Here is a 25,399-nt window from a genome sequence, read left to right as displayed (position 1 = left end):
AGGATGGCCGAGCGCCAAGTTTTTGTTGCAACCATCTTAGTATCATGGAGCAAGGAGCTGGATCCACCCCGTTGCCCAAACGTCGTCGCGTCGTGGTCGTAGGGAAGGCAAAGGCAGGCAGGCAGGTGTGTGTGTCTCCAAGTGTGTGGGCAAAGGCAGGCCGTTGAGCGTTGAGGCCACCCGAAGTTGCTTAGGATGACAGTGACTGCGGGCAGGGGTCCCCCCCGGGTCGGCTGTGGAACCCTTGGGATGGAGACCCCTGGCCCGGGAGCCCCAGTGTAAGGACCAAGCGAAAACGGGCATCTCTTACCACCCTGTTCGTCCAACCGCCTGGGCAGTGGCCTGGGCACTCGTGCGCGCCAAGGCAGGCAGAACAGAAGGGTTGCTGCTTGCAGAACAGGATGCGACCGACTTGTTTGGAAGCTAGCGACGTAGCAGCAGTCGTACAGCCCTCATCCCCAACGCTCATCACGCATCTGTTTTCGGAAGCCGTCAGCCCGTTTCAATTGTACGCGCTTCTTTTCAGATCGGCATGAACTTCCAGCTTCAAGCCGGCTTTACTAGTCGCCAAAGGGCTGATAGATCTTCGCTTGACGGCTGTTCGACCCGACCGTTTTGGAACACGCACCTTGGCGCACTCGTTCCGACTTCTTCGCTCGCCTGGGCTATCCATTTACGCTACGCCTGGTGCCTGGCTCTTGCAGTGTGTTTGTGTGTTCAATGTGTCCACCGCGGCATTTGGTGTGCAGGCGACTTTAGCGATTTAGGGGGCAACAGCTAAGTACATAGCCAGCCATGCAGTGCAGCATTCTGCCGCATAGCCCCTGCGGCCGCTAATCGAGTTGTCAGAGGTGTTAAGGTTAGAGATGTTAAGGTTAGTGGTATAGTTACTTGACTTAAGGTCGGACGGCCCCATAACTGAGGGAAGGCGGTTTTGGGTTTGGGGGGGAAAGGGTGAAGATTTCCGATCCATCAGTCCAATGTCTAACCCATGCTAATTGCGTTCCAGTTGCGATGTTGCGTTTGGTGGGCCAGCCCCCCGGCGATAATGCCCGGAATTTGTCTGTTCCTTGCGGCTCAACTTGTCGCAGGTCTCCGCCTCGACTCCAGCTGCTAGTCGGTCGCGCCAATCAGCATCCCCGTGTGCCTGGGACATCAGGCGAGCGACGTTTCGAACCCAGGTCACGATGAAGCAAGTCGATACGGTGCGAAGCCCCTCTGACAGCAGCTCCAAACACTCAAAAGTGCAGTAGGTTAATCGGCTCGAACAGCTCACACTCCAGGAGGACGGTCGTCCCGCGCGAGGCTCAAAGCCCTTGACGCCATCCCTCTCTATTTGGCAGAAATCGTTTAGTTTCTGAGTTCGTCTGCTCTCAACTGACTGAGTCGGATCGCCATAGCCAGCAGATCCGAAATCAAAAAAAAAAAAAAAAAAAACATCGCTTGTTCTTTCATTCAAGTTCTTGGGCTCTGCCACTTTGCTTGGCTCCTTGGGGATGGTTGTTCTTTGTTTGTTGCGTGCTCGCCCAGACAGTCGTTCCCTTTCTGGTTTCCCGACACTTTCCCAATTTTCTGTCGATTGCGTGCATATGGACCTACTGTACCTATGTACGTAACAGGGGGTCCTTCTACGTACCGCACCGTAAACCACGAGACCACCCCCTCCCCGGACAAGGGGCGATTATGGTTATTTTCCAATCAAACCCCGATGTTAGATACTTAGATCTGAAAGACCGATGACATCGCTACTCGTGGCAATGGTCTGACTTTTACAATAGCCGCCCTCTATCGAATAAGAAACAATTCCGAGTAGCGTCATCGTGCCCCATTCAAGATAAAACCGGGGACGGCTAAGACGGGAGGTCGATGGCTTTCCGAACAATGATTGCAAAGTAGCCATCCCAGAACCCCCCCCCCCGAATCTCCAAATCCGCCCCACCGGCGTTCAGCAAGTTCCGGCCGGCAGATCCGACTCAGGAACCGGCTAGAACCTCGCTTGATGGGGGCCCCTGGTCTAATCTCCTAATTAGTTGGGATGAATGACAATTATTAACGTTTTTTGCGTTCAGAAACATGGCTACTGACATGGCTGTCTATTATGCATACTTTGGAGTCATGCGTAGCAGCTCGAATCGATATTCCTTGCTTGCAGCTTACACCACATGCGCTGGGACTGCGCCGCCATAGAAGCCACATTTCTCTTCGCCCAATCTTAAGCAGTATGATAAAGATGTTGGTTGTGTTTTCCAATTTGGAATTTAGGTAACAACGGTCGGTGATGGATGAAACGACCCCGCTTAGGTAGGCAAGCTGGCAGGCGGTGGAAAGATAAGATCGTCATATGTTGCAAGAAGTTTAGAAGTTCGAACTCGTTCAGAAACCCAGATCGCCAAGCAAAAAGATTCACCAACCCTAAGCCGTCTGCACTAACCCTGGCTTCGAAACTGATCGCTCGGAAAAGGCAAACGCTCGAGCTCGAGACGTGCCAAGTACACGGGAAACGAAACCATGGCGGATATCAGCCAGTGCACACCTCCCAAGCGTGCCAGCAACTCTCACTATCCCGCCATTTATGCGGTCGATGGGTCCCATATGTCCTTATTTTCATCGGAACTCAGACTGCCTCCTTTCTTTCTGGGCCCATCGAAGTTTAATGGCTCATGGCTTATGGAGCCTGTGCTTGCCCCGACCTGTAGTAATATATGGATGGCCGCATCGCTGCTGTCCGAGGGATATTCTAACTGCTCCCGGGGCGAAGCCACCGACATTACAACTCATCTTGATTTTGGATCCTATTAACAATGAGATCCAGCCATCTATCTCGACCCTCGGACGTTAGTATAAACATGCCTTAGACAAAGCGCCGACAATGGCCGGAATGGATAACGTGCGAGATTTCCTTACCTCGCCAAACGATACCCGGCGCGAGCCACTTGGATTTCAACGACGGGCGCCGCTCGCTCAAAGTATTCACCAGAGAGCTCTTGGCCGGCGATCGCCAGTCCTTCCGGTAGCACTGTTACGGCAGTCAGCACGGGTTACGTGACACGGAACACAGACGTGACTCGTACCTGCGGTACAGACATGCGCATTGGACTCACTCGCCCAAATCATAGCCGTCTTGACAGGATCTTCCAGGTGCATGCCACCCTCCCAGCTTTGCCTCATCGACGAGTACTTGCCGGTTTCTATCTCGAGCGAGAGATTGCCAGCCCACTGCTTGGCGGCCGGATACAGCCCGTGTTGACCAAGCATTTTCTCGGGAATGGCACTGTCCCAAACATGGTGTAGCGAAACGTTTGCGTCGCTATTCTCCCACTTCACGGGGATGCCATTGCCGCCCTGTCGTCTCTCGGCGTTAGTTATGAAAGGAGGCAAGTAACTCGGCGGTGAATCGCATACGCGATCCTCCAGAAAATACAGGAGCAAAAAGGGAAGCGTACCTGTGCGACATTCTCTGCATGTAGTGGCTGGTGAATGTCGCCTTAACTCGATTAGTATTTGCTATTTCAATCAGAGCCTCCACGAACACCTTACCGACGAAATGTACTAGGAATTTGGCCGCTTGGTTTCGTCGATAGAAAACCAAATTCACATCAAGCAACTGGTCCGTGTAATTCTTAATCGCGCTGACGACGCATCCGTCCTCCTTGCAGTCGCGTTCAAAGTCCACGCCACAGTAAGTCGGTGGTTCGTCCTTGGCGTCTATAAAATGGAAGTCCTTCGAGAAGCGGCCTAGCACACAGTCTTAGCAACAACACCCCTTTCGAACCCAGGAGGTCGGGGGCTATTATAGAAAGTTGAGAAAATATTGACCCCATTTTGTATACCGAATCTGATCGGCCCAAGTGGCGATTCCCGCCATGTAATGCTCCTGGCGACTCTGTGTAAGCTACTAGTTCGGAAACGACCCGTATAGCCGCTTTTCCTAATTTACTATATCTTTGAATTGGAAAATATGCCCACCGTATCATTCTTCAGCAGCTTCTTGAAGTAGCTCGCCGTGCTGTCTTGCACAAGGTCACTCGCTAGATAACCAATCGTCGTGTGGCCTAAACTCCCCCAGCATTCGGCGGTGGGGAAGAGCATGAGAAGCCCAGCTGCGATAGATACCCTCATATTGAAACTCAAGGACAAACACAGCGCTAAAAAAAAAGTGTAGGCAGGAATATGTGACACAGTTTTGTAGGACGCTCGGTGTAATTGATCTTGGGAAACACAGACGGCGCGGCACGCACGCGACAACATTGAAGTTACCTAGAGCGCCTAGAGATAGCGGAGCTGGCTGGCCGCCCAGGTGGCTCTCCTGCACGCGGCTGGCGGCGGTTGCTGAGGGAACGTGAGTCGCACATTTAACTTGCTGATTCGCTCAGAGCGCACCCATTATCCGGACAGCAGATGCCATCCGACAAATGGCGATGCAGCAGATGAAAGGTACCCAAAGTTTGACTCAGGCATTACTTCACTCAAATTCTGTGTATATTGGATACAGCATCAGCATCAGCAGCGAATATGATTCTTCCAGAACGGGGATACGACGTGAACTCGGGTGCGATGCCAACTCAGCTGGGGATCCCCACGTGCGCATTCCTTGAATGCGATCAATGCGACCATGGGATATGAAGCAGTGCATATTGTGCGTGACAGCTTTCCTGCCGGTAATACAGCCTCATCTCATCTCCAAAAGAGGCAGATGGACATGTTGGGGCGGCAGGTGACGCACGGAGGCTTAGGCATCCGCGTGAATTTATCATTGGACGGCCCAGCGACGGTCACTGCGGGAAGATCTTGGTCAAAATTGATGGGTTGCATGAGGCCTAGCTATCCCGGTTTCGTCACTGCGCCGCTCATTAGACATTAGACTTCCTTATCTCTTTGCCCACTTCCTCTAGTCGTACAAAACTAACCACTGATAAAGGGCAGTCTTTTTCTCGGGCAACAGCCTATCACGGCTCGTACAAGTCCAGCTGACTCCCTTGATTCCCACAGTGGCTCACATGGAACCCCAGAAAAGGACAAAGTCCCACCTGGTGATAAGAAAGCCAGCCCCGTTTTCGCAGCTATCTTGTCATGGTGATCTCAAGGCTGGCTCCCGAGATTCTCCCTATATACCACTTCTCATCCTCCAAGACCTGTCAGATCAACCACCAATCTCGGCCATCAATCCCTCTTGCTGGTCTCAAATCGTCATTCAACACCACCACTTGGATTCTACGAGCCGGGGATCAATATGGCTGTCATCCATGGCATTTCAGTGAACGAGGCGTTGTCGGGGATATTCGGGAGCATTTCTCTGACCTCCTGGATATGTCTCCTGGTTCGTGATTTTCCTTATCTGCAGCTTGCTACGTCATACGGGCCTGCTTCATTGGATTGGACAAAACTGACCTGGCCTCTGATATAGATCCCTCAGCTCTTGACGAATTACAGGGCCCAGAGCGCCGAAGGCCTGTCTATGCCGTTTCTACTCATCTGGTTATTTGGTGACATCGCAAACTTATGTGGTACGTTCAAACGTCTCTGTCTTATTATTATCATTATACCTGCATAACAGTCGTGCATTGGCGGCTTTTTTGAGTTGGTACGATACACATATCGCGAACCTTAAGGACATGCTTCGGGCTACCAACGGCCGCCTTGCATAGAACCTCGCTCAATTGCGTCCCCAACTGATCCGGCACGTGCTTTTGCTTACCATCGTCGCCCAATCCCGTAGGTGCCCTCGTGACCGGCATCGCGCCCACCGCAACGGCTCTAGCGGCGTACTTCAGTTTTTCCGATCTCGTTTTGATCAGCCAGTGCCTATACTATAACACGCTGAATGCACGCCGTGCCCGCCAGCGAACGACGTCGAGCGCCACCGATGCATCAGAGGACGAGCCGCTCCTCCGCCGAAGAAGGGCCTCGTCCGGAGCCGCCCTTCCGGGCTCGCAGCGCCGCAATTCAACGCGCCACGAAGAATCCGGCTTTGACCCGATCCGCCGCGTGGTAACAGGCGAGGACGAAACGCCCGACAGCAACCCGGCGCTCCACAACTCGCTCAGCATCGCCGCCGTGTATATCGTGGGAACGCTCGGCTGGTTTGTTTCGTACAAGGCCGGTGCATGGGATGCCCCCGAGTCTCCCGACGTGCCTTCGGCGAAGTCCACGGTTGCCATTATCGGCATGACGTTGGGTTATTTGAGCGCAGTCTGCTATCTTTGGTAGGTCATATGAGATTGATTCTATCTGCGCGTGCAACGCTGACTTTGCCACAGTGCCCGGATACCACAAATTATCAAGAACTACCGAGAGAAGTCTTGCGAAGGCCTTGCATTGCTGTTTTTCCTGCTCTCTCTGACGGGCAATTTGACTTACGGCGCAAGTGTCTTTTCGTATTCGCAGAATGCCGACGACATCATCAAGGCCATTCCCTGGCTGATTGGGTCACTGGGCACCATGGTAGAAGATTGCATCATCTTCTATCAATTCAGCTTGTATTCGCCGAAACGCGAGTCTAAAACCAGTGGGACCGTATAGATAGATGGGTTGCGCGGGTTGCGCAGATGGCGGCTGATCCGACCTACGGATATAGGGCGCTAGGATTGACTGCACCAGTTCTGAAGTTTTGCCTTGCATGGTTTATGGAGTTTTTTTTTTGCATGTTCATTACTACGTAGCATTGATACCGGCGGTCCAGCATTCAAAGAATCACAATGTTGCATACATAGCGCACTTTCTTGCAATCAACACTTGCAGTTCTAGCGTAAAGTGCATATCAGATTTGTGAGGGTTTCTCAATGTGTTTTTGGTTCGTCTTGGGGGTATATTCAAAAAAAAAAAAAAATTACATTCGCTCTTCAAACAAAGTCCGTACCTCTCACTACCGAGTCCCAGTCCAGCAGGGCATGAAACTGTAGTGGTCCATGAAAGTCCAGCCGTATAAAGCTATTACATGAAGCCTCAGAGAGAATCAAGGATGCCGGGTTTGATCTTTGACACCGCTTGGGTAGAGGTAGCCCATGCGAATACGACCCGGCCTATTGTCAGTCAAGATCACTGCTTCTTAGGCACGGGGGCGACGCGACTGTTGCGCAGGGTACTGTTGGTCCCGGAAGGTATATTAGTACAACTGATTGCCGAGTAGTGAAGTACGATGAAAATAAAGCGGTTCATAAACTTACGCGCATCCTTGAGGCGTCGTCACGCCGAAGAAACAGTCATCGGCAACCTTGGGCACGACCTGGTCCGCCAGAATGGGGGTGATGACCACACCGGCCGAGGCGAGGGACGCGGCGGCGGCGAAGAGGAAAGCAAAGGTGGTCTTCATCTTGACTAGTTGGTGGTGGTGGTAGGCGTTGTCGAGTGTGTGTGTTTGTATTACTGCTTGCTTCCTCAGACCAGCTGCTCTTTTTCTTCTTCAGGTCTTTTCGATTGGGATCAGATGTCGAAAAGATGGGGCTGGCTAAACGGCGACAGAGAACAAGCAAGGCGCGCGATAGATGGTAATGTAATATAGTGGTGTGTAGAATGAAAGACGGTATAGTAGCAGAAGATCACGGATCTCGTTACTTAGAATGGAATACGCACAGCGGAAAGGCGACGACGAGAAGATTATACTAAGAGGAAGAGGACTAAAACGAACCTATCGCGGGCACTACAGTGGAAAAAGAGGGAGACTGGCAAAAATGAATGGGTTCCCATGCGCGTGGGTTACCGTCGGAAGGTTAGAGTGTCGCCCCGCAGAGGCGCTTGCTTCGCCATGTCTCGGCTTGTGACGTGACATAGAACGACTCCATACCGAGGAAGGTAGGTGGAAGCTCAGATGGTACGATGCGACCCATGGCCAGCGGACGCTTGAGATCGCAGCAAGTTCAGGGCTCCTCTCCGTCTCCCCTCTAATAATGCTCCTTGCTCCCTCTCAGCCTCCGAGAGTCTGTGCCGGCCAGGCCGAAAGGTGTGCAGTACCTGCAGTAGCATTCTGCAATTTGGCTGTATTGGGCGCCTTCACCGATCCGACTCTGCGACAACCTCCGTCGCAGGGGCCTGGGCGATCAAGCAAGACCAAAAGGTGAGGGTTTCAGGAACAGACAGGCCAAAATGAAACGAAACGGGGCCGAATAGGCTGGATGTGTAGTGTGTAGCCGACGTCCGTGTGTCTCTCCTCATCTTCTTGTGCTCGTCGCTTGACGATGGCAATTGGGGGTAAAGGGAGAAGAGAGAGAGCAAAAAAGCAATTATGAACGATCACGGGTTACTCGACCGCTGGATATAACACGCTGTCCACCATGTGCCACTCCGGTTGTGGCTAACAAATGGCCGCAGAGAGGTCGGCGTCTGGGGGCTCACAGGGCGTTTGGGAATTTTGCTCGTGGCCCCCAATGAATTCATGCAGGAGCAGTTGGCAGGTTGCGGTCTCTGGCACCCCAGCATGCGGCCGGGGTCGCTTTGTTGCAGATCCACGGTTCTCAAACGGGCGCGGCAGGGATGCTCTCGCTTGTCTAATTGGCGGCAACGTCGGTCGGCATTTTGCTGCCGCCGCCAGTGCAGCAAAATCAGAGCCTGAACGGGAGCTAGACCAGGAGAGCAGAGCCAACAAGCTGTGGTGCGTGTGGTTGTTGCGAGCGCGCGGTAAATGCCATCCACCATCCATTGTCCAGCGGTCGATGACATAATCTACACGACCAACTGGTTGCGACGCACGCGGCCTTTCTGAAAGATCGGGAGATATTGAGTAATTCATGAAGATGCAGGAACGACGTATTGAGAAGTTCGGATGGATGGCCACTTCGGATCGATGAAGATAGCTTTGCGTCAATGCTGCCATCGCAAAGCTAAGTTGACTTGCCGACTGTCACAAGTCGTCTTGGTTCGGGCCTTGGCGAAGTATCGACCAACACCGAAAAGTCATGAACGCTAGATATATGATCAAATAAACCTTTCTGACAATAAACCAATCGTTCATGCGACCAATGTGTTGACAAATACAACAGACTCGTGACGCTGTCTGTAGTGTATAAATTGATTGAGGTGATCGTCTTTCGCCTTTTGAACAGCCGTTACTTTTCGGTGGTAATATGATATTCGGAGGCTTGTATCAAAAGTCATGTACGTTTGAGAGGATATCCCACATCAGACGAAGGTACAACGATATAAGTTTTCGCAAGCGCTCTTCCATCAGAGGAGTATTGCCGCAAAGCTGTTTGTTAAGAGACGCTCTCCTCATAGGATCAGCGCATCTATGTTGAACGCTGAGCATACGCAATATTTTTCCCTTTCTCCAACTGGAGGCAGGGAGAAGTCCCGATTATGATGCGAATTAAGGAGGGCAGATGTCGCCTTTGATCCTGGATCTCATCGTGTTTCTCGCCCGATGGGAAGACGATTGGTGGCTTGAACTCTGGTCTTACGATACAGGCTTCCATCGTACGATGGAGATGATCCTCAACTGGACGCAGCCTCTATACTCTAAATCATGCGACTCATTAGGAAACCGCCGGAGTTAAGTATAGTGACATGATTTGGCGTCTTGGTGTTCAAGATTCACGCAATTTATATACCGATGCGGTTCCCAGGCCTGGGCCTAGCTCAAGGTTCTGTCAATATAAGCCATACCCAAGATTATCACCGTCCATCACCGTAACGAACAACAAACGAAACAAACCGCCCCGGAAAGCCAAGAGGAAGCGGAAGAACGATCACGTAGCCCATAACAGCAGCAAAGCGGCCTACTCAGAACCAACGACGACAATGAGCGCAGTGACGAACACCCAGGCCCATGGCATCTCGGACCCGACCTGCCGGCGCCGGCCATCGACGCTGGCGGGACCCGAGGGGCCGACGGCGCGCCCGCGCCGCATCCACATCCACAAGTCGCTGGCCAGGACGGTCGACTGGGAGCTCTACGACAGGAAGGCGGAGCGCGAGGCCCGCCGCTACAGCGACGAGGAGGTTCTAGTGTCGCTGAGCACGCGCGACGCCCTCGCCCTGCACGGCACCCTGACGTCGCCGCTGCTGTCGCCGGCTTCGTCCACGGCGTCTGATTCCTCGTCGTCGTCGTCCTCGAGATCGTCAACGTCGACGACGGCGACGACGCCGGGTCTGTCCAAGGCCTAGGGGGGAGAAGAAGAAAGATGCGGTTGGTCAGCCAGAGGGACGTCTCACATTCGAGTGGAGGGGGGTGGTAACAGGTGGGAAACAGGTGGAGGTTCGTCGAAGAAGGGGACGGGTGGAGTCGCCGCGCTTCACGGGCGTCCGGAGCCCAGAGGATGCGATGCCGAGAGTGTTGACCCGAAAGTGGTCGGACGGCCCTGGCTTGGGAAATCTTCGACGTATAAAGGCAAAGTGATGTGTTCTTGGGATCCTGGTCTCGGCCTGGTTGTTTTTCTCTCTTTCCTTCATCCATCACCCCTGTGTCTGAGGGCACTTGGCCTAGGAGATCGGAGACTCCTTTCGAACTACGACGATCATGCAACCGAAGGGTACGACGCGACGACTGGTCATTTGATCGAGGTCATTGGCTCGGGGGGGGGGGCTCTCTATCATGCGGATGGGTACGACGTTCGACTTACTCGGGGAGGCAAACGGGCATGGCGCAGCTTCGGACACGGCGGTCCCTGGTGACTGGAGCGACACACTTTCGATATGAAGCGGAAACGACCCGCTCGGTCAGCGATGGCAAGGACCCCAGGCACCACGAACGACAAGCGCATGTACGATGTATACGATGCCCGCTTCGCGTCTCTTCTGACACAACGGCCATCCTTTCACTAGAGATGATTCCCAGGCGAATATGGTCGGAACTACTATCAGGAGGCGGCGGTAGTTCGACACCTTGGCAGGAAAGGGGCTTAGATTGAATTCAAGGATTTCATGGCCCCCCAATATCCAGATATCGAGGAGGTCACGAAGTTGATGGATATCATCGATCTCGAGGCAACAATACATCCAGACAGATGAAGAAGCTTACGTGGTATGCACATGGCTATTGAAAGTGCTCATCATCGCTTGGATATTTTGGCTCTTGGTTCTCGTTGAGATTATGAAGATTCCCCGAGTGGAGGGCAACGGGTCACAGAATCACTGATTCTGGATACGCAATACTGGTTGGTATCCGCCCTGCTCAGTACAACGTCTGGCGGGTCCGAATAGGATTCAATGAGCCTCACTGCCGGTCACTCAGGTCAGTAGATAGTACGCATTTGGCCAAGACTATCTCTTCACATCGATGCCATCAGGGCTATCTTAGAGGAGTAAGTAGCTTGAGTGTTAGGAATATCCCCAATATACCAAGCCTTGTCCGAACATTGAGCGCAGCTCTGGATAAGTGTGAATAGAGAAACCGACAATGTACGACCGGTTGAATCGGCCGTAAAGCAGGCTACTTGTGGCTGCACCTAGTAAACTTACATGTGTTGATGTGTTTAGTTCAGGGGACGGACGTAATGGGACGAACACCTACCTGGCTTTCAGGGGCTCTGGGCCATCTCACCTCCCGCGAAGACTAATAACATAAACCGAGTAGGCGGAAACCTTTAGGAAAGAGACAAGAGAAAGATAGCAAAAGGAACAATAAGGTGTCGTTCTGATCCTCTTCCACTCACCTGTCAATTTCATTTCGAAAAGGAACAACTGTCAATCCCGTCAGCAAATGGGGGATCATCAGATGGGAGACGCCTTCATCCTCTAGGAAGGCAGGAACCTGCAGCTGCATATGTAATCTCAGCAGGTCAGCACCTTATTTAATTGCCTGCTCTTTTCGTGATTCGGTCCGAAGTACAGATAGAGTGTGGCTCTATGCACCTTGGTGGTAGATTAGCCTTCGCCTGGGAGTCAAAACCGAGCAAATCGATGTACTATTTCATTTAGAACAATGCAAATATCGAGCAACAATCCAGGGTGGTTGTATTCACAGAAGTATTTCGTTCCGCACAGATCCGGCGTCGGTTTGAGGCAATATCTCTTCGTGACTTTGCAACGGCCGGACGACTTCATCCTGTGTATATGATGTTCGTCCAGCACCGCCGGCTAGCTACATCACGATCTATAGCTTTGGCGTTTACTCGCGGCGGAAGAGCCTAGGCACGATACTATACTGACGGCGCCGATGGGATTCGTCTACGTGCCTGGCCATTGTTGTGTATCTGGCTCTTAGCACCGATAACGCGACGCATCACAGCTCGTCCGTTTAGAATCTGTATAACCGAACATGCTGACATTGGGACTTTGTTGCTTTTATTGTAATACCTTTCTTCTTTTTGGGCCTGTCTCCCCGAGTATGACAGACAATGGGCTATGTGGCCGATTTCGACATTGTTGCCGAGAGGATCTGACTTGTAATCACAATCGTCAGCTTCTTAGCTCCCTGCCGACTTCCCCGGCTCCACAGTGGGGTGCGGGCAGCACAGGCCCAGCATCTAGGGCGATCATCAGCCGGGGCTAGGCATTAATGCTAATGTTGTCCAAAGAGACATGTACCAATCAGACCGCACGTAAGTAATTGCCCCATGTACGAGCTGTGCTCGGGATCATGTATCTTCCTTGTAAGTGCTGAAGAAGAAGCAACACAGGAAATCATGTTCATCTTATGACGATCCCATCTTCACCAGACACTTTGCAATTCAGATGGATTCCACACTTCGAACTGCAACGATCCTGACGTCAGGAATGAGACAATCCAGGCTGCTGGGTCAGGAGCTTCTCGAACGATCAGCACCGCGCCGAAGCCATCCACATCAGCGACTGGCCTGTGTCGCCTCAGAAACGCCTCGCGCCCTTTTTGTTTTTTGGCGCCTTCGATAAAAAGCAAGCAAACGAAGCCGGGCCAGACTGACGACTTAATGCCCTCAAGCGAGCCGCCACTACTGTGCTACAATTTCGGCTGGGCACCGGGGAGGACACTCCAGTAGGGCAAAAGAACTTGAATTGGAAGGGAATTAAGATTTCCCTGGACATCCGAGCAAAATTCGGTGGCCAGGCAGACTTGCTCACAATCCCTCCTCTGGGTGGACGATGACGGGGTTTGCCAAACATCCATTCAAGCAACAGCCAATAAACCAGATAATATTTGCACTGGACCGCTTCTTGTGCATCGCATCAGGAGCTGATCCCACCCACCACAACCAGATAATAGCGATGGCGTCGTTGTCATCGGGCTGCAGATGTGTGACAGGACAAACCACATCGTAAGATGGCTGAGGTTCTTCTGCCCCCCTCCCCCCCAAAAAAGCACTACTGCGCTGCTGGGGCCGATAGTGTGCTGGCTGGCCCCCTGTCATTGTGCGAACCACCGCTTGCTTCCCTTTGGCCCAGATCAGCCCCCGGAGACCCAATATGTAGAGTCACATTGGCGGGGTTTGACAGCTCGTCCCTCGGTGGCTCCCCGCCTCTCTCTCTCGGATCATCATCGAGTCTACCTTGGTATGTAAAAGGGCAAGAGAGCTAGCGCTCCAAGCCCGCCATATACGCATGCCCAAGCCCGCACAGTTTGGATCCAGCTCGGTCTAATCGTGTCAATTCCAGTCATCAGCGGTGCGGCTTTGGTCGACCAAAATCCCCTAGCTCTGAGCTATTTCTCGGGATCTAGGCTAAGTGGCCTGATAGGTGGTTGGCTATTCCTCACCGGACACCCCTACCCTGGGTACGGTCCATCTTTAGGGACGTACTTTCTGCCATATGGACCCCTGAGATTTGAAATACCTAGCTCGATAGGGAAACCTTAAAAGGGTTGGTGACATGTCGGAACATCTGAACTGGACTGAGCGTCTGGTCACAATCACACCCTATTGGCATTAACCTTGGGTTGTTTGTTGTGTGTGTTACGCTTGCTACTGTGCCGTTGGAGAGACTTTCTGCTGTGCAGCAGAACAACACCTAGGGAGCTGCATCCTGCCTTGAATTAAGAAGGCTACTCGCAGCGATATTGCCCGCGGGTCACCTCTGCTTGTGCGCGTTGGCAGAAAAATAAATCTCCGCGAGTGCTGGAAGGTCGGGGGCGCTGAAGGAGTACAAGACACTGAAGACCGATCCGCTTATCTACCTATCTTCTCTATCCCAAATTCTACCTGCCTGTACCGACGCCAAGCTCTAACTCTAACTGATGTACCACTCCTCTGGGCACCGCTGAGAACTGGGAGAAAGAAAGAGAGAAAGAGTTGAGGACAGGGAAACTATTCGAGTAGTAAGTAGTATGTAGTACTGGTAGTAGTAGTGGTTCTCTCTCCCTCTCCCTCTCCACACGAGGTTGTCTTTCGCTTCTTCCCACCCGCCCTTTTCCAGCCCTCCACTCACACACACACCCACGCCCACACCTACGCTTTCGATCTCGCCCACTACCACCACCCACTAATACATCAATATTCGGCTTCACTTACACGGGCCCAAGCCCTTAGGTATAAGTCCAATCCAAGCCAAGCCAAGTCCCAGCCCTGCAAATCTAGGGCGTGTGCTGGACACCGATTGTTGCCTCGATACCTACTGTTGTGCTTGTCAACCATACCCTCTACGCAACAGGCCTACTAGGCCAGACACAGCCAGGTTGAGAAAAAGGGCAACGCAGCCCATCCACTTCCTCGGTCACTCGGTGACGGCACGCCAGCTAGGGAAGGGAGGACGAACGGGAGACGACGGGAGTTTTTTCAGATTGGATTTCGTTTCCCATTGATCGCCTGCCAGGTTCATCTCCCACCCTCTTCCATCTTTCTCCACTCTCCACCTTGGAAATCTCCACCACCAAGTCAATCAATCCATTCGCTCCCGCCCGCCTGCGCCAGGCATCGGGCGTATAGTTGCCGTCGTATGTACTGGGGCCATCCTGTATAGTGCCGCCCAAAGTACAGCACAGCACCGCAACTCGACACCACTGGACTCTCGAATGGGTGTCGCATAACATTATCATTGAAAGCCCCCCACTCTCGCTGTTGACCGCATTCCGCATCGCAAAGCCGCCCAACCGATCGGTAAACCTGCCTAACCTGTGCCATTTGTGCCATCCATCTATTCGACACACGCCCTCTCTCTGTCTCTGTCTCGATCTCTCTCTCTCCGCCTCGGTCTCTCGACCCTTTCCCACCCCCAACAGTGATGCATGGTTGAATCAATCTTTAATAGTCTTTCCCATGACTCGGCCGTCTTTGTTGTCGACGAATTCGACGTCTTGCACCTCCTTCGTCCTGCCTCTCGATGCGAGCGCGACATGGCCCTACCCGCTGTCTCCAAGCCCGCACTGGCCGAGACACCCCATTCTAGTCCCGCCGACGGCACCGCCCCCCCAGAGCTGTCCGACGCCGATTTCTTTAGCCAGGTACTGCAAACAAGGGCCGACAACACTGAAAGATGGCTTGATGATTTGATCAACAAGGCGGCCTCTTTGGGCATTTCAATCTCCCGACCCTCGACTGCGCTGTCTGCGGCGGCGGAGCCCAGTAACTTCAGGACTGCCGAGTCCAGCGTCACGCTAGAAACGAGCCACACTCGGACGGCCTCGACTGGGTCAAATGTATCGTCTAGTACCGCCATGACCTCCGACGATGATAATCACCAGCATCCCCCACCGCAGAAACCTAATATCAACAATAACAACAACAGCCTCTTGACGCGCCGGCGGTCGCGAACCCTCACTTTCGCCCAGTATGACAAGTACCTGGCCCAGATAAATCCCAATATGAACCAGCCCAAGTTCCTTTCGATACCACCACCTCCTCCAGAAAGGACTTCGGCCCCCAGTCTGTTCAGCGTCAGTACCAGGAAGAGCTATAACGGCTTAAGGAATGGCTTCTTGAAAATCCGTCGCAAGCGGAAACCAATCAGCTTCCCCGAAAATCTAGCCATGTAAGTCGCCATCTCCTCATCCCCTCATACCCCCGGCCACTTGGTCACGATGGCTAAGATATTATCAGTGTTACCTGCAGCGCGTGTCGCGAAGACTTCAAGCCTGACGAGCCGCTCGAGAGGCTCCCTTGTGGGCACACCTATTGCACCAAATGTCTGTGTATTATGGTAAATCAGTCTTGTAATGACGAGAGCAAAATGCCGCCACGTTGTTGCACCCAACCAATCCCTGGGCCCATCGTCAAGTCAGTCTTGAACCGGGAAGACCAGATACTATTTCTGAAAGCCGTGGTCCAGTACAGCACGCCATGGCAGTCTCGGATATTCTGCTGCAATCCGATGTGTGGCGAGTTTATCCCACCAAGGAACAAGGTCGAACCGAAGCACCCATTCCAAGTCATATGTCGGAAATGTCGAACAAGGGTGTGCGTCATGTGTAAAAAGGGGGCGCATCCCTTAGGGCAAGACTGCCCATACGACTGGGAATTGGATGCTGTCTTGAAGATGGGAGAGAAGTCCGGCTGGCGACGCTGTTACAAGTGCAGAAACCTGGTCGAGCTCAACCAAGGGTGCACTCACATCACGTGTCGATGCAAAGCTCAGTTCTGTTACATATGTGGAGCAGTCTGGGACCCGGTCGTCGGCTGTCCTAATTTCTGCAATGGCGACGAGGAACTCGAGCGGCGGCAACAAGAGGAAGAGGCCCGAGTTGCGGCGCTGGAAGCCGAGCAGGCCTTGAAAGAGGAGGAAGCCGCAAAGGAGTTGGTTGAGAGGGAATTGGCCATGCAACGCAGCAGGGAGGCGCCCGAGTTCGAAACATTGCGCCAGGAACAATGTGCAGAAATGGACCGCTTTCTGTTGTTCGAAAGGAGACAGAAGTGGCTTATGTGGACGCGACACGCGCGGCAGAAGGTCGCCCTGGTCGAGAAGCACTCGGCCGCGCTTGAGAAGATGCAGGAAAGGCATACCAAGACCGCGGCCAATCTCGAAGACAGGCAAGTCGCTGCCGAATTTGAGTTACGATCGTCACTGGAAACGGAACAGAGAAATATCCGCATCCGACTCCGGCACATGGAGGCGTACTGTGATGGGCTCGGCAAGAAACCCAGTTCCAATATGCCATCGCGGGTAGTCACCGAGCGGGATCTACGGGAACTCGGACAGGCCTACAACGTCGAGAAGAACATGAAGCAGCTCCACCAAGCCAAGATCAACGTCATGCGGGATCGGCAAGCCAAAGCACTGGAGGATCTCTTGGAGCGCCAGGACGCCGAGCTCGAGCGTCTCACCGAGAAAGACCAGCAGGAAGTTGAAAGCCTCGAGTCGAACCTGACCGACGAGGAAGATCTGCTCGCTGCGACGTTCAGGCGCCGCAGGACGGCTATCGAGAAGCGATGGGAGCTCGCGATAGAGGTGGTGCGGAACGAGCTCGAGACTTCGAAGGGGGTCAGGTACGCGGCCATCCCGCTTTCGGAATGGCCCCAAGAGAGGGACGACGACGAATTTGGATCCCCTTTCCTACGCCGATGAGTTTGTGGATGTGGGGGATATCGAAAAAGCACTGATAACGTTGGTTGCATGATTATTGAGGGAGCACTTTACTTACGAACACTTTTCATTTGTCATTTATCAGCCTTGCATACTCGTCAAAGGCAGCACGCATCTGTCATGATTTTACGCGTTTGGGATTTCAAGTTGCAAAGATACCACACAAGGAGTTAACCCGGTTCATTTTATCTACCGCTATTTACGCTACACATATGGTTTGATTTTGGTTTTCTTTTCGGGAGATATTGAGTTGTTTTCCTTTCCACTCTTAACGTTGCATGGACTGAGTCATCGATCGGGTCATGCTCGGAGCACATAGGACGGAAGATTTGCTATACCCTTCATCTTGTTTATTTATATCGAGGTGGCGGACGGATAGACCGTGAATCTTTCCTGGGGGGGGCAGAGAAATAGAGGGTCTTGTGGCGGGCTGTGTCGGGCCCAGAGAGGCGTGGACGAGTAAACTAATCTAAATATCCCCCGCTGTGTGTGCATCATGCGTATGGGCTGGATCGAACACATGTACTCGGCGTGAAAGCTGCCTCTTCATGGTTCTTAATATACAAATATCTCACTTTATATACACGGCCTTCGGTCTTAGACAAGCCAAAGGAGTGAACGTTGACAAATATCGATGAACAAGTGGGCTATAAATGTGTATACGGGTGGGAGGCGGCGTAATGCCTAGGTTCTCTTGTTATTACCCGTGTTGCGGTCTCAAACCCTGTCTATGGTCCTTGACTTCATTGAGAGGGATTGCCGCGGGCCAAGGTTCAGCGTTGGTGGCAACTAATGGTGACATGGTAGTCATTCAAACGGCAAGTTTGGTAGAGCTCATCCTGATGAGAGGGTTGAGACGGGAGCAGCGTGTTGAAAGTAGCTAAGCATCTAAGTCTGAACTGTTTCAAGGCTGTATATGTATGTATGGTCTAACGCCCTAGGAACTCTGGACATTTCGCGGTTGGTCGCCAAAGTATGCTGCCAACAAAGCCAAATGAGCCAACTGCAAGTGGTGAGTCTTTGGCACGTGTGAGGAAAATCTTGACCCGGGCTCTAAATAGGTCGTCTTTCCAAAGGCTTTGGAATTGGTCAAGAGCCCGGATATGATATCAATGGAATAAATATTATTCTGCTCGGAAAAGGGGCTCGTGTGCCTATCACGCGGAAGAAACCCGTAATAATTCAAGGCTAGAGAGATTTGATGCAATGCGTGCGGCAGTTTCCCTGATCCGTCAGTAAGTACTCCCACTTTTGAATACCGTCTTCTCGGAAGTCTACCTGAACATGACGGGAGGGTAATCACGATGCGACTCGACACAGTCACCATATTTCGCGGACGTTTTTCTCGAAAGGGGCGTTGAGCTGAGGTCTTGAGGAGAGAGAGTATGGAAAGCTTTCCATATTTGGGCGCGGAGACCGATCGGTGGATACATGTATTCATCAGCGACCTAAATTTGGCATTCGACGAAGCCGTTCGCGCCCGAGTGTATTATGCCTGCGCCTGGGAGGAGCCTGAAAATTGGTTGTCTGCGAGATGACGCTGTCTATGGGACCGATTTCGGTCAAAGAGGACATCGACGGTGTGTCATGACACGCCGTGTGAGAATCATGTTCATGGGGTGTAACTGTGATCGGCCGTTTACTCCTCACGTCCGGACTCGTCATCAGGGCCAACATGCATCAAGCATGTCCTAGTGCCGAAAGCTGGGAACCTATGACATGAGCTACCCGAGTCTCGAAACAAGAACGACACTCAATCCAGAGCAGCCATTGACATAGCCAGGACCCCTGTGGATACACCTGGAAAGACGGAAGAGTCCGGGATTGCGACGGCTATGGGAGGAAGGGCACTCCCCAGATGGGCCAGCCGTATTTTATCACCGCGCCGAATCTTATCAGATCCGATGACTGCCAACTGCATGCAGGCCGACCCTGTCGACTGGCCTGAGGGAAAGAGGAACCTGGTGGGAGCGGGCTAATTTGACCCCTATCCACCTTCCATCATACATGTGTCAGAAACAAAGTAGCGTGCAGATGGATTTAGCACTTGCACACGACGGATCCAAAGACTACTGCTTTTGGCTGTCCCGGCCGAATGGTCTGGCTCGTTTCGAGAACTCCTCTTTGGCTAGATGTATACTGTACTCGAATCCTCGGGTCAAGGGTCGGCCGGGCACCAACACTAGCATACGGCGGCAAAGCTGTTGCTGGCTGAATATTGAGCTGAGAGCGGCAACCCATCGAACCGCAACGCAAGTCAATCACAAAACTTGCTTGCTATGCGCAAGTTAAACCCAAGTCCACTCCGCCCTCGGAGTTCCACAGCTCTGCGGGCAGTTGAATTGGAGGTGTACATAAGCATGCCGATCAGGATGGTGGCTGGCGTCCATGGTTGCCAATAGGATCATGTCCAACCATCTGATAAAACCAGCCCCTTCACTGTGAGCAAGGGGTGCCGTCAACTCTTCCGCCAAGTACATAAATATACAAGTTATATATCTTTCAGTGCTCCTGTGCCTCATCGACTACATCGAACTCCTTAGCCGTGTGAAAATGAGAACAGTCGTCAGCTGAAAAGAGTCCATGTCCAAAAAGAGGCCTTACTGTACAGCATCTCTAGGCTTTCCTTAGCTCCAAAATGGGCCGATCTGATAAAAATTTTATCAATCAGATAACGACCATCAGCCCCACTCCGCATGACACTAGCTGGGATCATTTCCGAGGTCCAAGCAGTAGTCCAAGGAAGGATCAAAGGTTTTCGGGACAGCCTGCATCTGCCAGGGCAACGAATGTCTCGTAAGCTTACCTGCAGATTGCCGACATATGGCACTCCTGTACGATCCAAAGCTGAATCGGCTCCCGGTTCAGATGAAAGTCGTCTTCAATGGCGACAGCATGATCAGACCGAGTAATGACGGCGAGTAAGTGGTCTTGTATCAATGATGTCGCCACAAAATATAAAGGAAGGAGAGAAAAAAAAACCTCTCACCTACGACAGCCTCCGGCCTGTCCCTAGCCTCCTTCCCTCAATAGAAGTGGGACACCCCCCCATTCGACACGCACTTGGCACCGTGGCATGGAGACTCTGCAATGCCCGTGTGGTGGTAGTTCACCCGCCGACGACCCCCACAGAAACACGACCGGTGCTAGTGAATTAGTGAATGTGGCCTGCAACGACCTTGTTAGGCCTAGGATGCCAGGATGCGTTCGCAGTCGAATCGAATGATCAATGAAGATCAGAGGCTAACCTATTCGAACTGGGGCCGACGTGCTGGTTTAGGTTTTGCTGTCAGGTTTGGGTCCCAAAGTCCTTGTGTCTGTCCCCTTTCGCCTGTTCGCCCTTGCCTGCATATGCGCGCGAGACCGGGAACGGGAAACTTTCAGCTCAAACTATAACCTATAAGTGGCCAAGATCCCGCACCTGAGCCTCTTGGCTCTTCGCTTTACCTTCTCACATATCCCTCCCCATCCGTTCCCGCCCAGCAGGTCGCGTGCATTTTTAACCTGCTCCATCTTGCTGCGCGGCCGAGGCTTTCCGAGTGAGACGTTATCATCCGCTAATACGTCTTGGCCTTTCTGCCGATTTGTTTTTCTTTTCATCTCTTTTTTTCCGGGAAGGAGGCAAGTAGGAAAACGAAAAGTAAAAAGAAGAATAGGGAAGACAACAGCCGACAATGAGGTTCTTTTCCAAGCAGCGCGGGCCCGTCGAGGCTCCGGTCGTCGAGGAGGCGCCGCGGACCGACGCGGCCGAACCCGAGGCCGCCATCGGCACTGGCTCCGGCGAGAAATCCCAGCAACTCAACGCCACGGACGGCAATATCTCCGACAGCGATGCCATCTCGACCGGTGCTCAGGAGGGTGTCAAGGACATTGAGGCCATGACCAAGGTCTGGCCCAAGTCTCACCTGATCCTTGCCTATGTTCTGATCTGGATCATCTACTTCATGAACGCGCTGCAACAAGGAACGGTTTCCCTGTTGTCGGTCTATGTGACCAGTTGGTTTGGGCAGACGTCATTGACGGCCGCCACTTCGGTCATGTCTAGTCTGATCGGTGGTCTGTTCAAGCTGGCACTGGCCAAGATCATTGACCTGTGGGGCCGGCCTCAGGGCTATGCCTTGATGGTCTCGTTCATGACCATCGGTTTGATCATGGAGGCTGCTTGCCAAAATCTCGAGACTTACGCAGCTGCTCAAGTCTTCTACTGGGTTGGGTAAGTTGTTGCTGAATCGACCCCTCTGTCTGAGAAATCACTAATACATGTGTTTTATCCGTACAGATACAACGGTCTCGACTATGTGATTAGTGTTTTTGTCTCGGACACTTCGTCCTTGAAAAACCGAGGCTTGATGTTTGCGTTTGCCTCGTCGCCTTTCATTATCACTGCCTGGCTTACCGGTTACCTTGCGGATGCCTTCAATGAAGGCCCTGGCATTCGATGGTGCTTCGGCGCGTTTGCCATCATCATGCCTTTTATACTCATGACTCTCTGGGTGCTTCTCATCATTAACTATCGCCGAGCTAAGAAGATGGGGGTTATGCCTGTGAGAGCTGCCAGTGGTCGCACCAAATGGCAGTCTTTCATCCATTATGCGGAGGAATTCGACATTATGGGCGTATTCATCCTCGTGGCTGGACTGGCCCTGTTCCTGCTGGCCTTCAACATCTATTCTTACCAGACCGAGGGGTGGAAGTCGCCCATGATCATCTGCTTCATCATCTTCGGCGGTCTGCTCATCGCCGGATTCGTCGTCTGGGAGAAGTACTTCGCCCGTGTTACTTTCATCCCCTTCCACCTGCTGATGGACCGTACCTGCATGGGCGCCTTCATTGTCTCCGGCAGCGTGTTCATCAGCTTCTACCTCTGGGACAGCTACTTTCAACCCTTCCTCATCATCGTCAATGGTCTTAACACTGTCCACACGGGTTACGTGCTCAACATCTACACCATCGGCTCTTGCCTCTGGTCTTTCGTTGTTGGATGGGCAATCCGCTTCACCGGCCGCTTCAAGTGGATCGCTGTCTACTTTGCCATCCCCTTCACTATCCTGGGGGCTGGTCTGATGATCAACTTCCGAGAGCCCGACGTCAACATTGGCTATATTATCATGTGCCAGATCTTCATCGCTGTCGCCGGCGGTGGCATTGTCATCACGGAGCAAGTTGCGGCCCTGGCCGCCGCGTCCCACCAGCACATTGCCGCTGTCCTGGCCATCGAGGGTATGTTCTCCAGCGTCGGCGGGGCCATTGGCACCACGGTTGCGACCGCCATCTGGACCGGCATCTTCCCCGGTAAGCTTGAGGCGTATCTGCCCGAGGAGGAGAAGGCCAACTACATGACCATCTACGGCGATCTGTCGGTCCAACAGGGTTTCCCCATCGGCAGCCCTGCCCGTGATGCCCTTGCCCGCGCTTACGGCGAGACCCAGAAGCTTATGCTCATCGCCGCCACCGTGGTCCTGATCATTCCTTGGATTGCCGCCATGTGCTGGAGGGACATTGACGTCAAGAAGTTCAAGCAGGTCAAGGGCACGGTGGCGTAAAGACCTGTTCCCTACTATGAGGGATATGCCGTCGTCCCTATTCAAGTTTCTTGTATATATAATATGCACATATACCCTGTGTTTTGACGAAGTAAACATGCCAGGTGGCAGGAAATGTTCAATTTGTTCATCCTCTATACGAGCGATACGATAGGTCTGCTGATAAATATACCCCTAATGTTATTATAAACCGACTCTGAACAAATGAATGAAAATGTGCATCGCACCGTCCTCTTGGGCAGCCCCCACCCCTTATCCTTTTCCGGCAACGACTGTAACGGTCAAGTTGTTTGTAACTTGCACTTGCAATCTGAGAAAGCGGGTGGAGGGAAGGGATTAGCCTGCATAACTTCAAAGAAAAGGGCATGGTTGCAATACGCACCTTGATACTTCCATACTCTCAGCAACAGCCCCAACAACCACAACACTTTTCGCCGCTGTTGCAACAGCTGGGTACAGGAGAAGAAGTCAGTTAGTCAATCTGTGTGGATTTGGAGCATAAAGCCCTCCGAGTATCAGGACAACAACTAACGAGGGCATAATCATGCAATGAGGCCCCTTAAAGACCGGGCTCCTCTCGTCAAGGGTGGTGAGATGACTGGCCTGTACCAGGGCAGCAGCCATGATAACGGCCATGGAGGCGAAGGTGACGAGTTGCATGGTGTTTGTCTTTGTTTCTCGGTAGACTCAGGGTGTGTAAACCAACACTTTTCCAACGAGATTGAAAGCTGTACGGATGCTAGGGTCAAAAACTGATGGACGGTTGGCCTCTAAATCGGGGTCTTCTTGATATGGGGTTTGAGCCTGTTTTTATGCTAACTACCCCTTTCCCCCCTGAAAGGCCACAAGTTCAACATTCAGCCCAATTGCCCCAACGACATACGACGATTGACGCCAGGAAAGGATGAAAAGCGGCTAATAACGGCGGCGGCGGCGATCACGTCTGTTCCTGCAGTGGAAGCCAGCCGCTTGCTTACATGGCCCTGTCCCAAACCTTCTTCCAAGCGATAGGTAAGTAGCCATATCGTTTCGAGGTCTTGTCTAGCAGCAACCCCAGCACCCGCAGCACGTCGTGCCGCTGTTACAGCAGCTATAAGAAAGAACGAAGAATATGGTTAGTCTATGTTTCATTGCTTCGAGGAAAGGGGGCTGGCTGGGCTGTGTACTCTGGGATGACTTGGCACTTGGGCTCGCGGGCAGTGAGAAGGAGCGAGCCCGCGCCGTCGGCGGCGGTGGCGCCAGAGATGGGACCGGCGTGCACGAAGGCGGCGGCGGCCACCACAATGACCGAAGCAAAGCTGGTGAACTGCATTTTTGCGAGGCGTTGGGGCAAATGGTATGACTTGTAGGGTCTCAATTTGTACCGGGCGTGACAGGGCGTATCCTATGAGCAGATACAGGCAAATGAACGTAGCTGGATACTACTTCTCAACACTGTAAGAAAAGGAGTTGGAGAGGGAAGTGAAAACCTGACGGAGGTAAGATCGCCTTTATATACACAGAGCGATGACATCGTCGTTTCTCCCAGGCCCATCAGCATCAACCGTGACGAGGAGGCTTGTGTTCACCTACCAGCCGCCCATCCATAGATGCCAGCGCATATAACCAACGACCAACTGCCAACACGACAACGACATCCGATAATTCGCCTAAGTGGCCAATCTTTTTTCACCCATCAATCCCCCTGACATTGGCCTTATGCAGTTATGTCCCAGCGGGGTCTTTGCTGTTGACTGTTAGGTCCAGGAAGGGCGGAACCTCTTCCCAGCAGTCTGGCTCCAGGCTCAATCGGTCTGTTTGCTCGAGGACAAGCTTTCAGCTGCATGTAAGTCGGAAGAAAACCCTTACCTACCTGTCTTACGAGGGCTCTACCACGCGCCCCACCATTACCAGCCCTTGCTCAATCACATCGTATCACATACTGTTGGTTCGTCCTCGTTCTGTCCAGGCAGACAAACAAGAAATGCCAACCGCCTTTATTCGGTACTTGAACGGCAGTTAAAATGCCATAGAAAAACATGCAAGTGGTGTAAGATGCCAGCGCCGAGACTCGCCTCGGGTATATGCGACTACATGATATATGCACGTGTGAGTGATTTTCTGGGACCAACAGTACGATCTAAAATGCAGTCCCAGTGGTTGGAGGCGAGGGAAGGCGAATCGCTTCGTGAATCAAGGCCTGATCTGGCCGACACCTACATTGTAACCATCATCGAGAATAATCAAGCACAGGAGCTCTAGCTGCTGTGACCATCTGACGGCAAGGAGGCAGACAGTGGCAGCAACCCAATGGACACACGTGCGTATTGACGAGTCCAAGCGGAAGAAGTGAGCCGTGAGCCGTGGATCAATTCGAAATGCAAGGAGAGGAAGTATACGAAGTTCCAATTCCTTCCTATGCTTGAGCATGGTTGTCGAAGAGGTGGTATGGGAGGTTTGTGTGACGAGCATGGAAAGAAGATTGCGGCTAGATGACACCACGCTTCGGGCCCGACAAGGCC

General features: G+C 52.6%; 8 protein-coding genes across 8 annotated transcripts; 5 read left to right on the top strand and 3 right to left on the bottom strand.

Annotated features, from left to right (window-relative positions):
* Nucleotides 1–2,767: 2,767 nt before the first annotated feature.
* On the bottom strand, nt 2,768–4,143 carry PG985_012534 (Nuclease S1; the record flags this gene model as incomplete). Its single annotated transcript, XM_066832300.1, has 7 exons — nt 2,768–2,816; nt 2,905–3,016; nt 3,072–3,342; nt 3,444–3,484; nt 3,538–3,735; nt 3,817–3,883; nt 3,967–4,143. 7 exons carry the CDS (start codon nt 4,141–4,143, stop codon nt 2,768–2,770), a joined length of 915 nt encoding a protein of 304 aa, XP_066680350.1.
* Nucleotides 4,144–5,070: 927 nt separating this feature from the next.
* On the top strand, nt 5,071–6,519 carry PG985_012533 (Vacuolar membrane pq loop repeat protein; the record flags this gene model as incomplete). The annotated part of the gene is made up of 4 exons (XM_066832299.1): nt 5,071–5,321; nt 5,431–5,504; nt 5,717–6,203; nt 6,258–6,519. The coding sequence occupies 4 exons, from the start codon at nt 5,071–5,073 to the stop codon at nt 6,517–6,519; spliced, it is 1,074 nt and encodes a 357-aa protein (XP_066680349.1).
* Nucleotides 6,520–7,035: 516 nt separating this feature from the next.
* PG985_012532 (uncharacterized protein) lies at nt 7,036–7,309 on the bottom strand (the record flags this gene model as incomplete). The annotated part of the gene is made up of 2 exons (XM_066832298.1): nt 7,036–7,081; nt 7,164–7,309. The coding sequence occupies 2 exons, from the start codon at nt 7,307–7,309 to the stop codon at nt 7,036–7,038; spliced, it is 192 nt and encodes a 63-aa protein (XP_066680348.1).
* Nucleotides 7,310–9,729: 2,420 nt separating this feature from the next.
* On the top strand, nt 9,730–10,095 carry PG985_012531 (uncharacterized protein; the record flags this gene model as incomplete). The annotated part of the gene is made up of 1 exon (XM_066832297.1): nt 9,730–10,095. The coding sequence occupies one exon, from the start codon at nt 9,730–9,732 to the stop codon at nt 10,093–10,095; it is 366 nt and encodes a 121-aa protein (XP_066680347.1).
* A 5,077-nt stretch (nt 10,096–15,172) lies between these two features.
* Nucleotides 15,173–15,811, top strand: PG985_012530 (uncharacterized protein; the record flags this gene model as incomplete). Its single annotated transcript, XM_066832296.1, has 1 exon — nt 15,173–15,811. The coding sequence occupies one exon, from the start codon at nt 15,173–15,175 to the stop codon at nt 15,809–15,811; it is 639 nt and encodes a 212-aa protein (XP_066680346.1).
* Nucleotides 15,812–16,311: 500 nt separating this feature from the next.
* On the top strand, nt 16,312–17,337 carry PG985_012529 (uncharacterized protein; the record flags this gene model as incomplete). Its single annotated transcript, XM_066832295.1, has 1 exon — nt 16,312–17,337. The coding sequence occupies one exon, from the start codon at nt 16,312–16,314 to the stop codon at nt 17,335–17,337; it is 1,026 nt and encodes a 341-aa protein (XP_066680345.1).
* Nucleotides 17,338–21,029: 3,692 nt separating this feature from the next.
* On the top strand, nt 21,030–22,898 carry PG985_012528 (uncharacterized protein; the record flags this gene model as incomplete). The annotated part of the gene is made up of 2 exons (XM_066832294.1): nt 21,030–21,568; nt 21,635–22,898. The coding sequence occupies 2 exons, from the start codon at nt 21,030–21,032 to the stop codon at nt 22,896–22,898; spliced, it is 1,803 nt and encodes a 600-aa protein (XP_066680344.1).
* A 973-nt stretch (nt 22,899–23,871) lies between these two features.
* PG985_012527 (uncharacterized protein) lies at nt 23,872–24,210 on the bottom strand (the record flags this gene model as incomplete). The annotated part of the gene is made up of 2 exons (XM_066832293.1): nt 23,872–23,976; nt 24,076–24,210. 2 exons carry the CDS (start codon nt 24,208–24,210, stop codon nt 23,872–23,874), a joined length of 240 nt encoding a protein of 79 aa, XP_066680343.1.
* Nucleotides 24,211–25,399: the final 1,189 nt, after the last annotated feature.

Source organism: Apiospora marii (assembly GCF_038362585.1).
Source record: "Apiospora marii strain CBS 49790 chromosome Unknown utg000009l_segment0_segment0, whole genome shotgun sequence".
Lineage (NCBI taxonomy): Eukaryota > Fungi > Ascomycota > Sordariomycetes > Amphisphaeriales > Apiosporaceae > Apiospora > Apiospora marii.
The sequence above is the reverse complement of the archived record's forward strand: the minus strand, read 5'-3'. Positions and strand labels throughout refer to the sequence as shown.